Below are 15,186 nucleotides of genomic sequence, written 5' to 3' on the forward strand. Positions count from 1 at the left end.
CTGGCTTGAGATTTGAACCAATTACCTTCCGGGTACAGGTCCAACTCCTTAGGCACCTTAGGCTACCTAGCAACAAGGAGGGACTCTTCCAACCAGGCAGAAACGTCTGGTCTGTACTGAAGGCTGTACTGTTTGTTACCTTGGTGAGATGTTGACCTCCAGAACCCAAGGCTTGAGGTTCTCATCCAGCATGATGTCAAAGCCAAACAGCTCGTGACAGCTGTAGGGGAACGCAGGTGAAGCTTGACCAGCGTGTTGACATACGGGTCAGACCTGAAACACAGAGACACAAAACATTAGAACACGTTATAAAGGCTCATGTGTGGCTCTAACAATCTATAGAGCGTTATAACTGCACGGAGAACAGGCCTGATACATAGAGAGAAACATTATAGAAGACATTATAAAGGCTCATATGCCCTATAACAAGCACCTGCATGTTTACCAAGACATGCAGAATTCATGACATAAACGCCCAGAGGAGAACACTGCCCCCTCTCATTAAAACCACGTCTATCAAAGCTGACCGCGGTACTGCAGGCATTGTTTGCAGAAGAACAGGATCCCCATTATAGTGAATGAGAAAATTGCAATATTTTGTGTAAAACTTTTTTTTTTGTGTGGGGGGGACAATCATGGTAGAAAAAATAAACCCCCTGCTGCAGACCCCCTGCCCAGACCCCCTGCTGGCAGAGCCCCTGTCCAGACCCCCTGCCCAGACCCCTGCCAGACCCCCCAGTCCAGACCCCCTGCTGCAGAGCCCCTGTCCAGACCCCCTGCTTGACAGACCCCCTTCCCAAACCCCCGTCCAGACCCCTTCCCAGACCCCCCGTCAGACCCCCTTCCCAGACCCCACGTTATAGACCCCCTACCCAGACCCCCTGCACGGGTCAGACCCCCTGCAGCAGACCCCCTGCAGACATACCCCCTTCCCAGACCCCCTGCACCATACCCATTTCCAGACCCCCAGAGGCAGCATACCCCCTTTCCAGACCCCCTGCAGCAGACCCCCTGTCCAGACCCCCTGTGAAGACCCCCTGCAGCATACCCCCTGTGGATAAAGTGAATGAAAATTGCAATATTTTGTGTAAAACCTTTTTTTGGGGCCAGACCCCCTGCTGCAGACCCCCTGTCCAGACCCCCTTCCCAGACCCCCTTCCCAGACCCCCTTCCCAGACCCCCTGCTGCAGACCCCCTTCCCAGACCCCCTGCTGCAGACCCCCTTCCCAGACCCCCTGTCCAGAGCCCCTGCTGCATACCCCTCCCAGACCCCCTGCCGCAGACCCCCTTCCCAACCCCCTGCAGCATACCCCCTGTCCAGACCCCCTGTCCAGACCCCCTGCTGCATACCCCCTTCCCAGACCCCCTGTCCAGACCCCCTGCTGCATACCCCCTTCCCAGACCCCCTGCAGCATACCCCCTGTCCAGACCCCCTGTCCAGACCCCCTGCTGCATACCGGAACGGCATTGATGTGAGATCACGTTTAGATTGCGTGAGATCACTTTGAGAACAAATTGTTTTTGGAAGAGCTGACAGGTGTATACAAATCGAGCACACAGCCATGCAGTCTCCATAGACAAACATTGTCAGTAGAATGGCCTTACTGAAGAGCTCGATGACTTTCAACGTGGCACTGTCATAGGATGAAACCTTTTCAACAAGTCAGTTTGTCAAATTCCTGCCCTGCTAGAGCTGCCCCGGTCAACTATAAGGGCTGTTATTGTGAAGTGGAAACGTCTGGGAGCAACAACGGCTCAGCCGCGAAGTGGTAGGCCACACAAGCTCACAGAACGGGACCGCGGAGTGCTGAAGCGCGTAAAAATCATCTGTCCTTGGTTTCAACACTCACCAACGAATTCCAAACATCAACTGTACATCAGGAGCTTCATGAAATGGGTTTCCATGGCCGAGCAGCTGCACACAAGCCTAAGATCACCATGCACAAAGCCAAGCGTTGGCTGGAGTGGTGTAAAGCTCGCCGCTAGACTCTGGAGCAGTGGAAACCTGTTCTCTGGAGTAGTGGAAACGTGTTCTCTGGAGCAGTGTTCTCTGGAGCAGTGGAAACCTGTTCTCTGGAGCAGTGTTCTCTGGAGCAGTGGAAACCTGTTCTCTGGAGCAGTGGAAACCTGTTCTCTGGAGCAGTGTTCTCTGGAGCAGTGGAAACCTGTTCTCTGGAGTAGTGTTCTCTGGAGCAGTAGAAACCTGTTCTCTGGAGCAGTGGAAACCTGTTCTCTGGAGCAGTGGAAACCTGTTCTCTGGAGCAGTGTTCTCTGGAGCAGTGGAAACCTGTTCTCTGGAGCAGTGGAAACCTGTTCTCTGGAGCAGTGGAAACCTGTTCTCTGGAGCAGTGTTCTCTGGAGCAGTGGAAACCTGTTCTCTGGAGTAGTGTTCTCTGGAGCAGTAGAAACCTGTTCTCTGGAGCAGTGGAAACCTGTTCTCTGGAGCAGTGTTCTCTGGAGCAGTGGAAACCTGTTCTCTGGAGCAGTGGAAACCTGTTCTCTGGAGCAGTGGAAACCTGTTCTCTGGAGCAGTGGAAACCTGTTCTCTGGAGCAGTGGAAACCTGTTCTCTGGAGCAGTGGAAACCTGTTCTCTGGGGCAGTGGAAACCTGTTCTCTGGAGCAGTGGAAACCTGTTCTCTGGAGCAGTGGAAACCTGTTCTCTGGAGTAGTGGAAACCTGTTCTCTGGAGCAGTGGAAACCTGTTCTCTGGAGCAGTGGAAACCTGTTCTCTGGAGCAGTGGAAACCTGTTCTCTGTGGAGGCTGTTATAGCAGCAATGTTCCAACATCTAGTGGAAAGCATTCCCAGAAGAGTGGAGGCTGTTATAGCAGCAATGTTCCAACATCTAGTGGAAAGCCTTCCCAGAAGAGTGGAGGCTGTTATAGCAGCAATGTTCCAACATCTAGTGGAAAGCCTTCACTGAAGAGTGGAGGCTGTTATAGCAGCAATGTTCCAACATCTAGTGGAAAGCCTTCCCAGAAGAGTGGAGGCTGTTATAGCAGAAATGTTCCAACATCTAGTGGAAAGCCTTCCCAGAAGAGTGGAGGCTGTTATAGCAGCAATGTTCCAACATCTAGTGGAAAGCCTTCCCAGAAGAGTGGAGGCTGTTATAGCAGAAATGTTCCAACATCTAGTGGAAAGCCTTCCCTGAAGAGTGGAGGCTGTTATAGCAGCAATGTTCCAACATCTAGTGGAAAGCCTTCCCAGAAGAGTGGAGGCTGTTATAGCAGAAATGTTCCAACATCTAGTGGAAAGCCTTCCCAGAAGAGTGGAGTCTGTTATAGCAGCAATGTTCCAACATCTAGTGGAAAGCCTTCCCAGAAGAGTGGAGTCTGTTATAGCAGCAATGTTCCAACATCTAGTGGAAAGCCTTCCCAGAAGAGTGGAGGCTGTTATAGCAGCAATGTTCCAACATCTAGTGGAAAGCCTTCCCAGAAGAGTGGAGGCTGTTATAGCAGCAAAGGGGGGGACCAACTCCATATTAATGCCCGTGATTTTATAATGAGATGTTGGACGAGCAGGTGCCCACATCCGGTTGGTCATACGTACATTTGTGTAGCTCAAACTTTGGAACAGACGACGGTCCGTCGTTCCGTTTACGTTGTAGCTGCCTTTACACAAAGACAGGGGGCAGCACTGAGCCTCCACCGTCACTTCCTGGAGTGGCTCAAACTGTCCCCACGAGACGCCATCTGGCTTCATTAAGCTTCAATGAGCTATTGAGTCTTGACTCTTCGTATTCATTACTTTACACTTGTGTGTATAAGGTAGTAGTTTTGGAATTGTTAGCTAGATTACTTGTTGGTTATTACTGCATTGTCGGAACTAAAAGAACTAGCATTTCGCTACACTCGCATTAACATCTGCTAACCATGTGTATGTGACAAATACATTTCATTTGATATACTGTTGTATTTAACTCCGACTTATACCATTGATATACTGTTGTATTTAACTCTGACTTACACCATAGATATACTGTTGTATTTAACTCAGACTTATACCATAGATATACTGTTGTATTTAACTCTGACTTACACCATTGATATACTGTTTTATTTAACTCTGACTTACACCATAGATATACTGCTGTATTTAACTCTGACTTACACCATAGATATACTGTTGTATTTAACTCTTGACTTACGCAATGATGGTTTTCATGACGATGTCCTTGATCTTCTCCCAGATCAGCGTGGTGTTGACTCCCTTACAACCCAGGTAGTGCCACAGCGCCTTCAGAGCCCTGCCACACACACACACACACACACACACACACACACACGTGAGTCCAATTATAGAATGAAAACCAAGTCATGTGCTACCGACATGCATGTACACTACCGTTCAAAAGTTTGGGGTCACTTCGAAATGTCCTCGTTTTTTGAAAGAGTGTGCAAAGCTGTCATCAAGGTAAGGGGTGGCTGTTTGAAGAATTTCTAATATGTATATTAGAAATTGTATATATATATTATTTTTGGTTACTACATGATTCCATATATGTGTTATTTCATAGTTTTGACGTCTTCACTATTATTCTACAACGTAGAAAATAGTCAAAATAAAGAAAAACCCTTGAATGAGTAGGTGTGTCCAAACGTTTGACTGGTAGTGTGTGTCTTATGTGCTACTGGCATGTTATGTTATGTGTGTGTCCTGACCAGGTCAGGTTACAGGAGACCACAACCCTGCAGATTATCTCTCAACCCCAACAGAGGAGGAGAGATCTAGGGGTCTCTAGGGGTTTTAAGACCCCCTCACGGCCCTGGTAAATGCTATGGAGTCTAGTTGATAGGTATTCGACTAGCCGGACTGTTCCCCGGACTCCAGTTGTAGGGATTTGTACAATGCACAAACAAGGCTATTGAAGCTGACATTGGTGTCCGTCTTTATTCCCTTATCCAACATATCATACTGAAACAGTACATCTCAGGCCACAGACAAATTCCTTTGTACCTGTTACTATGGAGACCCAGCCTCAGAACATTAAACATGAAATAAAAAGGGACTTTGGAACAACAACAATTCCGTCAGCCACAATGGTTGTCATGACGATAGATGGACTATGAAAATGTATGTCATTTGGTGGTCATGACGATAGATGGACTATGAAAATGTATGTCATTTGGTGGTCATGACGATAGATGGACTATGAAAATGTATGCCATTTGGTGGTCATGACGATAGATGGACTATGAAAATGTATGTCATTTGGTGGTCATGACGATAGATGGAATATGAAAATGTATGTCATTTGGTGGTCATGACGATAGATGGACTATGAAAATGTATGTCATTTGGTGGTCATGACGATAGATGGACTATGAAAATGTATGTCATTTGGTGGTCATGACGATAGATGGACTATGAAAATGTATGTCATTTGGTGGTCATGACGATAGATGGAATATGAAAATGTATGTCATTTGGTGGTCATGACGATAGATGGACTATGAAAATGTATGTCATTTGGTGGTCATGAAAATGTATGTCATTCGATAGATGGACTATGAAAATGTATGTCATTTGGTGGTCATGACGATAGATGGACTATGAAAATGTATGTCATTTGGTCATGTGATGGAATCAAAATGTATGTCATTTGGTGGTCATGACGATAGATGGAATATGAAAATGTATGTCATTTGGTGGTCATGACGATAGATGGACATATGAAAATGTATGTCATTTGGTGGTCATGACGATAGATGGACTATGAAAATGTATGTCATTTGGTGGTCATGACGATAGATGGACTATGAAAATGTATGTCATTTGGTGGTCATGACGATAGATGGACTATGAAAATGTATGTCATTTGGTGGTCATGACGATAGATGGAATATGAAAATGTATGTCATTTGGTGGTCATGACGATAGATGGACTATGAAAATGTATGTCATTTGGTGGTCATGACGATAGATGGAATATGAAAATGTATGTCATTTGGTGGTCATGACGATAGATGGACTATGAAAATGTATGTCATTTGGTGGTCATGACGATAGATGGAATATGAAAATGTATGTCATTTGGTGGTCATGACGATAGATGGAATATGAAAATGTATGTCATTCGGTGGTCATGACGATAGATGGACTATGAAAATGTATGTCATTCGGTGGTCATGACGATAGATGGACTATGAAAATGTATGTCATTTGGTGGTCATGACGATAGATGGAATATGAAAATGTATGTCATTTGGTGGTCATGACGATAGATGGAATATGAAAATGTATGTCATTCGGTGGTCATGACGATAGATGGAATATGAAAATGTATGTCATTTGGTGGTCATGACGATAGATGGACTATGAAAATGTATGTCATTTGGTGGTCATGACGATAGATGGAATATGAAAATGTATGTCATTTGGTGGTCATGACGATAGATGGAATATGAAAATGTATGTCATTTGGTGGTCATGACGATAGATGGAATATGAAAATGTATGTCATTTGGTGGTCATGACGATAGATGGACTATGAAAATGTATGTCATTTTTGTTTTGTTATTAAAAGTTTAATAGATGACGTTATTATGAAAACATTGTAACATCAACAGTTTTCCTAGTATATGTTTGATGTTTATACATTGTACGTTGTGTGGAAAATGTCCAAATCAAAAGGGAATGTTTTGGTAAAGATGAAATGTTAAGTTAGTTGTCTAAAATTGGTTTTGAGAAAATCCGAGACGCTCTTAACTTGGTACGCCCAGAGAATTGCCCTAAAAGGCGGTTACGCCCACTTCTGACCCGAGGGTATAAAACCTGTGAGTAAAGCATTTACAGAGAAGACTACGTGACCCAAGCTGCAGCCAAGGTCTAAAAAAAAAATCTATGAAACCAGAACGCAACACAAGTTTGAAGACAAAGAAATCTTTTTCTACCCAAGCTACAGATGAGCAGCTGTGTCTAAGCGGGTGAGTTCAAGCTGGACCCCCTTTGCATCCAATCCCAGCGAATCGTGATATCTAAAGGGTTTCATCCCGACGCTGTGAGCTCTGAGCTACAGAGCTGTCTGTCCTCAGAAGACCCCTTCCAGAGCAAAGGGCGAGGGAACAGACTCCTAAGCTAAAAGGACACTGACAGCGTGAGGACAACCAGAGAGGTGCGCCGGAGAAGTGAGTCATTGAGCAGCCTGAACTGTCCCCTGAGCTGTCCCCTGAGCTGTCCCCTGAGCTGTCCCCTGAGCTGTCCCCTGAGCTGTCCCCTGAACGGTCCCCTGAACGGTCCCCTGAGCTGTCCCCTGAGCTGTCCCCTGAGCTGTCCCCTGAGCTGTCCCCTGAACGGTTCCCTGAGCAGTCCCCTGAGCGGTCCCCTGAACTGTCCCCTGAGCTGTCCCCTGAGCTGTCCCCTGAACTGTCCCCTGAACTGTCCCCTGAGCTGTCCCCTGAGCTGTCCCCTGAACTGTCCCCTGAACGGTCCACGCAGAGAATCCTCTGAGGTCATCCCCACGTAATTACATCATTATATTCTGACCCATAAGAGCAGCAGTTTGGGGCAAGGCTAGAATAGCATAGCTGATAAATTCACCCAAATGTATATTTCTCTCATGTACTTTCTTTTTTCTCTCGCTCTTTTAAATCCCCATTGTGGGTTGGCCCGCTATACTAAGTTCTAATCAATATAATAATAAGTTTTGTCTATGTGTGTCTTTTATCATCACTTTAGCTTTTTAGTAAATAAATATTCAACTAAGATTGGTGTGGTACGAACCCAGTGGTGAGACCCGGGTCCGAACCATTGGTGAGAGCCGGGTCCGAACCCATTGGTGAGAGCCGGGTCCGAACCCATTGGTGAGACCCGGGTCCGAACCCATTGGTGAGACCGGGTCCGAACCCATTGGTGAGAGCCGGGTCCGAACCCATTGGTGAGACCCGGGTCCGAACCCATTGGTGAGAGCCGGGTCCGAACCCATTGGTGAGACCCGGGTCCGAACCCATTGGTGAGACCCGGGTCCGAACCCATTGGTGAGACCCGGGTCCGAACCCATTGGTGAGACCCGGGTCCGAACCCATTGGTGAGACCCGGGTCCGAACCCATTGGTGAGACCCGGGTCCGAACCCATTGGTGAGACCCGGGTACGAACCCATTGGTGAGACCCGGGTCCGAACCCATTGGTGAGACCCGGGTTCCGAACCCATTGGTGAGACCCGGGTTCCGAACCCATTGGTGAGACCCGGGTTCCGAACCCATTGGTGAGACTCGGGTTCCGAACCCATTGGTGAGACTCGGGTTCCGAACCCATTGGTGAGACTCGGGTTCCGAACCCATTGGTGAGACTCGGGTTCCGAACCCATTGGTGAGACTCGGGTCCGAACCCATTGGTGAGACTCGGGTCCGAACCCATTGGTGAGACTCGGGTCCGAACCCATTGGTGAGACTCGGGTCCGAACTCATTGGTGAGACCCGGGTCCGTGCAGAGTCATAGGCTATACGACGTTCAGAACGAGAGCGGTAACTGGTTAATTAGCGGCTGTTGTAAAATCGAAATTCTTTGAGTTAATTTGGGAAATAGAAACTCAATAAAAACTAGTTTTCCCATGGTGCCCCAGGTTAATGAGTTAATAAAAACTAGTTTTCCCATGGTGCCCCAGGTTAATGAGTTAATAAAAACTAGTTTTCCCATGGTGCCCCAGGTTAATGAGTTAATAAAAACTAGTTTTCCCATGGTGCCCCAGGTTAATGAGTTAATAAAAACTAGTTTTCCCATGGTGCCCCAGGTTAATGAGTTAATAATTGCTTGATTCAGTTAATCAAGCAATTAGAAACGTTTAATCATTTGATGAACAGTCGTCACATTAACTAATACAACGTCACGTTATGTATGTAATGCACGTTATGTATGTAATGCATGTTATGTATGTATGGTATGTATGTTATGTAATGCATGTTATGCATGTTATGCATGTTATGTATGTTATGTATGTTATGTAATGTATGTTATGCATGTTATGTATGTTATGTATGTTATGTATGTTATGTAATGTATGTTATGCATGTTATGCATGTTATGCATGTTATGTATGTTATGCATGTTATATATGTAATGCATGTTATGTATGTAATGTAATGTATGTTATGTATGTTATGCATGTTATGTATGTAATGTAATGCATGTTATGTATGTTATGCATGTTATGTAATGCATGTTATGCATGTTATGTATGTTATGTAATGTATGTTATGCATGTTATGTATGTTATGTATGTTATGTATGTTATGTAATATATGTTATGCATGTTATGTATGTTATGCATGTTATGTATGTAATGTAATGCATGTTATGTAATGTATGTTATGTATGTTATGTATGTTATGTATGTTATGTAATGCATGTTATGTATGTTATGTATGTTATGTATGTTATGTATGTTATGTTATGTATGTAATGCATGTTATGTATGTAATGCATGTTATGTATGTAATGCATGTTATGTATGTTATGCATGTTATGTATGTTATGTATGTTATGTAATGCATGTTATGTATGTTATGTATGTTATGCATGTTATGTAATGCATGTTATGTATGTTATGCATGTTATGTATGTAATGTAATGCATGTTATGTATGTTATGCATGTTATGTAATGCATGTTATGCATGTTATGTATGTTATGTAATGCATGTTATGTATGTTATGTATGTTATGCATGTTATGTATGTTATGTTATGTATGTTATGTAATGCATGTTATGTATGTTATGCATGTTATGTATGTTATGCATGTTATGTATGTTATGTATGTTATGCATGTTATGTATGTTATGTATGTTATGCATGTTATGTATGTTATGTTATGTATGTTATGTAATGCATGTTATGTATGTTATGTATGTTATGCATGTTATGTATGTTATGTAATGCATGTTATGTATGTTATGCATGTTATGTATGTTATGCATGTTATGTATGTTATGCATGTTATGTATGTTATGTATGTTATGTAATGCATGTTATGTATGTTATGTATGTTATGTATGTTATGTATGTTATGTTATGTATGTAATGCATGTTATGTATGTAATGCATGTTATGTATGTAATGCATGTTATGTATGTTATGTATGTTATGCATGTTATGCATGTTATGTATGTTATGCATGTTATGTATGTTATGTATGTTATGCATGTTATGTATGTTATGCATGTTATGTTATGTATGTTATGTAATGCATGTTATGTATGTAATGCATGTTATGTATGTAATGCATGTTATGTATGTTATGCATGTTATGTATGTTATGTATGTTATGTATGTTATGTAATGCATGTTATGTATGTTATGCATGTTATGTATGTTATGCATGTTATGTATGTTATGCATGTTATGTATGTTATGTATGTTATGTAATGCATGTTATGTATGTTATGTATGTTATGCATGTTATGTATGTTATGCATGTTATGTATGTTATGCATGTTATGTATGTTATGTATGTTATGTTATGTATGTTATGTAATGCATGTTATGCATGTTATGTATGTTATGCATGTTATGCATGTTATGCATGTTATGTATGTTATGTATGTTATGCATGTTATGTATGTTATGCATGTTATGTATGTTATGCATGTTATGTATGTTATGCATGTTATGTATGTTATGTATGTTATGCATGTTATGTATGTTATGCATGTTATGTATGTTATGCATGTTATGTAATGCATGTTATGTATGTTATGCATGTTATGTATGTTATGCATGTTATATATGTTATGTATGTTATGTATGTTATGTTATGTATGTTATGCATGTTATGCATGTTATGTATGTTATGCATGTTATGTATGTTATGTTATGTATGTTATGCATGTTATGCATGTTATGTATGTTATGCATGTTATGCATGTTATGTATGTTATGCATGTTATGTATGTTATGTATGTTATGCATGTTATGTATGTTATGCATGTTATGTAATGCATGTTATGCATGTTATGTATGTTATGTATGTTATGCATGTTATGTAATGCATGTTATGTATGTTATGTTATGTATGTTATGCATGTTATGTAATGCATGTTATGTATGTTATGTTATGTATGTTATGTTATGTATGTTATGCATGTTATGTATGTTATGTAATGCATGTTATGTATGTTATGCATGTTATGTAATGCATGTTATGTAATGTATGTTATGTATGTTATGCATGTTATATGCATGTTATGCATGTTATGTAATGCATGTTATGTATGTTATGCATGTTATGCATGTTATGTATGTTATGCATGTTATGCATGTTATGCATGTTATGTATGTTATGTAATGCATGTTATGTATGTTATGTAATGCATGTTATGTATGTTATGTTATGTATGTTATGTAATATATGTTATGTATGTTATGCATGTTATGTAATGCATGTTATGTATGTTATATGTATGTTATGCATGTTATGCATGTTATGCATGTTATGTATGTTATGCATGTTATGTATGTTATGCATGTTATGTATGTTATGTAATGCATGTTATGTATGTTATGTATGTTATGTATGTTATGTAATGTAATGTTATGTAACATGTTATGTATGTTATGTTATGTATGTTATGCATGTTATGTATGTTATGCATGTTATGTAATGCATGTTATGTATGTTGTTATGTGTTATGTTGTTATGCATGTTATATGTATGTATGTTATGCATGTTATGTATGTTATGTTATGTATGTTATGTTATGTATGTTATGCATGTTATGTATGTTATGTAATGCATGTTATGTATGTTATGCATGTTATGTAATGTATGTTATGTATGTTATGCATGTTATGTAATGTATGTTATGTATGTTATGCATGTTATTATGCATGTTATGTAATGCATGTTATGTATGTTATGCATGTTATGCATGTTATGCATGTTATGTATGTTATGCATGTTATGCATGTTATGTATGTTATGTATGCATGTATGTTATGTATGTTATGCATGTTATGTATTTATGTATGTTATGCATGTTATGTTATGTATGTATGTATGTATGCATGTTATGTATGTTATGTATGTTATGTAATGCATGTTATGTGTTATGTATGTTATATGTTATGTAATGTAATGTTATGTTATGTATGTTATGTATGCATGTTATGTAATGCATATTATGTATGTATATGCATGTTATGTATGTTATGTAATGCATGTTATGCATGTTATGTATGTTATGCATATTATGCATGTTATGTAATGCATGTTATGTTATGCATGTTATGTATGTTATGCATGTTATGTATGTTATGTTATGCATGTTATGTATGTTATGCATGTTATGTATGTTATGCATGTTATGTATGTAATGCATGTTATGTATGTAATGTAATGCATGTTATGTAATGCATGTTATGTAATGTATGTTATGTATGTTATGTATGTTATGCATGTTATGTAATGCATGTTATGTATGTTATGTATGTTATGCATATTATGCATGTTATGTAATGCATGTTATGTTATGCATGTTATGTATGTTATGCATGTTATGTATGTTATGTTATGCATGTTATGTATGTTATGCATGTTATGTATGTTATGCATGTTATGTATGTAATGCATGTTATGTATGTAATGTAATGCATGTTATGTAATGCATGTTATGTAATGTATGTTATGTATGTTATGTATGTTATGCATGTTATGTAATGCATGTTATGTATGTTATGTATGTTATGCATATTATGCATGTTATGTAATGCATGTTATGTTATGCATGTTATGTATGTTATGCATGTTATGTATGTTATGTTATGCATGTTATGTATGTTATGCATGTTATGTATGTTATGCATGTTATGTATGTAATGCATGTTATGTATGTAATGTAATGCATGTTATGTAATGCATGTTATGTAATGTATGTTATGTATGTATGTTATGTAATGCATGTTATGTATGTTATGCAATGCATGTTATGTAATGTATGTTATGCATGTTATGTATGTTATGTAATGCATGTTATGTAATGCATGTTATGTAATGCATGTTATGTAATGCATGTTATGCATGTTATGTATGTTATGTAATGTATGTTATGCATGTTATGTATGTTATGTAATGCATGTTATGTAATGCATGTTATGTAATGCATGTTATGTAATGTATGTTATGCATGTTATGTAATGTATGTTATGCATGTTATGTATGTTATGTAATGCATGTTATGTAATGCATGTTATGTAATGCATGTTATGTAATGTATGTTATGTATGTTATGTAATGCATGTTATGTATGTTATGTAATGCATGTTATGTAATGCATGTTATGTATGTTATGTTATGTATGTTATGTATGTTATGTATGTTATGTATGTTATGCATGTTATGTAATGCATGTTATGTATGTTATGTATGTTATGTTATGTATGTTATGCATGTTATGTATGTTATGCATGTTATGTAATGCATGTTATGTATGTTATGTATGTTATGCATGTTATGTAATGCATGTTATGTATGTTATGTTATGTATGTTATGTATGTTATGCATGTTATGTATGTTATGTAATGCATGTTATGTATGTTATGCATGTTATGTAATGTATGTTATGTATGTTATGCATGTTATGTAATGTATGTTATGTATGTTATGCATGTTATGCATGTTATGCATGTTATGTAATGCATGTTATGTATGTTATGCATGTTATGCATGTTATGCATGTTATGTATGTTATGCATGTTATGCATGTTATGCATGTTATGTATGTTATGCATGTTATGTATGTTATGCATGTTATGTGTTATGTATGTTATGTTATGTATGTTATGCATGTTATGTATGTTATGTATGTTATGCATGTTATGTTATGTATGTTATGCATGTTATGTATGTTATGTATGTTATGCATGTTATGTAATGCATGTTATGTATGTTATGTATGTTATGTAATGCATGTTATGCATGTTATGTATGTTATGCATATTATGCATGTTATGTAATGCATGTTATGTTATGCATGTTATGTATGTTATGCATGTTATGTATGTTATGTTATGCATGTTATGTATGTTATGCATGTTATGTATGTTATGCATGTTATGTATGTAATGCATGTTATGTATGTAATGTAATGCATGTTATGTAATGCATGTTATGTAATGTATGTTATGTATGTTATGTATGTTATGTAATGCATGTTATGTATGTTATGCAATGCATGTTATGTAATGTATGTTATGCATGTTATGTATGTTATGTAATGCATGTTATGTAATGCATGTTATGTAATGCATGTTATGTAATGCATGTTATGCATGTTATGTATGTTATGTAATGTATGTTATGTAATGCATGTTATGTAATGCATGTTATGTAATGTATGTTATGTATGTTATGTATGTTATGTAATGCATGTTATGTATGTTATGTAATGCATGTTATGTAATGCATGTTATGTAATGTATGTTATGTATGTAATGTATGTTATGTAATGCATGTTATGTATGTTATGTATGTTATGCATGTTATGTAATGCATGTTATGTATGTTATGTATGTAATGTATGTTATGTAATGTTATGTATGTAATGTAATGCATGTTATGTAATGCATGTTATGCATGTTATGTATGTTATGCATGTTATGTATGTTATGCATGTTATGTAATGCATGTTATGTATGTTATGTATGTTATGTATGTTATGCATGTTATGTAATGCATGTTATGTATGTTATGCATGTTATGTATGTTATGTATGTTATGCATGTTATGTATGTTATGCAATGCATGTTATGTATGTTATGCAATGCATGTTATGTATGTTATGTTATGTATGTTATGTATGTTATGCATGTTATGCATGTTATGCATGTTATGTATGTTATGTAATGCATGTTATGTATGTTATGTTATGTATGTTATGTTATGTATGTTATGCATGTTATGTATGTTATGTATGTTATGCATGTTATGTTATGTATGTTATGTATGTTATGCATGTTATGTAATGCATGTTATGCATGTTATGTAATGTATGTTATGTATGTTATGCATGTTATGTATGTTATGCATGTTATGTAATGCATGTTATGTATGTTATGTTATGTATGTTATGTATGTTATGCATGTTATGTAATGCATGTTATGTATGTTATGTATGTTATGCATGTTATGTATGTTATGTAATGCATGTTATGCATGTTATGTATGTTATGTATGTTATGCATGTTATGCATGTTA

General features: G+C 38.3%; 1 protein-coding gene across 1 annotated transcript in view; it reads right to left on the reverse strand.

Moving 5' to 3' along the window:
- ttll4 (tubulin tyrosine ligase-like family, member 4) overlaps positions 1-15,186 on the reverse strand; it is a 57,124-nt gene that overhangs the window by 15,115 nt on the left and 26,823 nt on the right. The window contains 3 exon segments of the mRNA XM_065016304.1: positions 140-230; positions 233-273; positions 4,148-4,246. Of these exon segments, the coding sequence (XP_064872376.1) occupies positions 140-230; positions 233-273; positions 4,148-4,246 (231 nt within the window).

The sequence above is a fragment of the Oncorhynchus nerka genome, linkage group LG3 (genome assembly GCF_034236695.1).
Source record: "Oncorhynchus nerka isolate Pitt River linkage group LG3, Oner_Uvic_2.0, whole genome shotgun sequence".
Classification (NCBI taxonomy): domain Eukaryota; kingdom Metazoa; phylum Chordata; class Actinopteri; order Salmoniformes; family Salmonidae; genus Oncorhynchus; species Oncorhynchus nerka.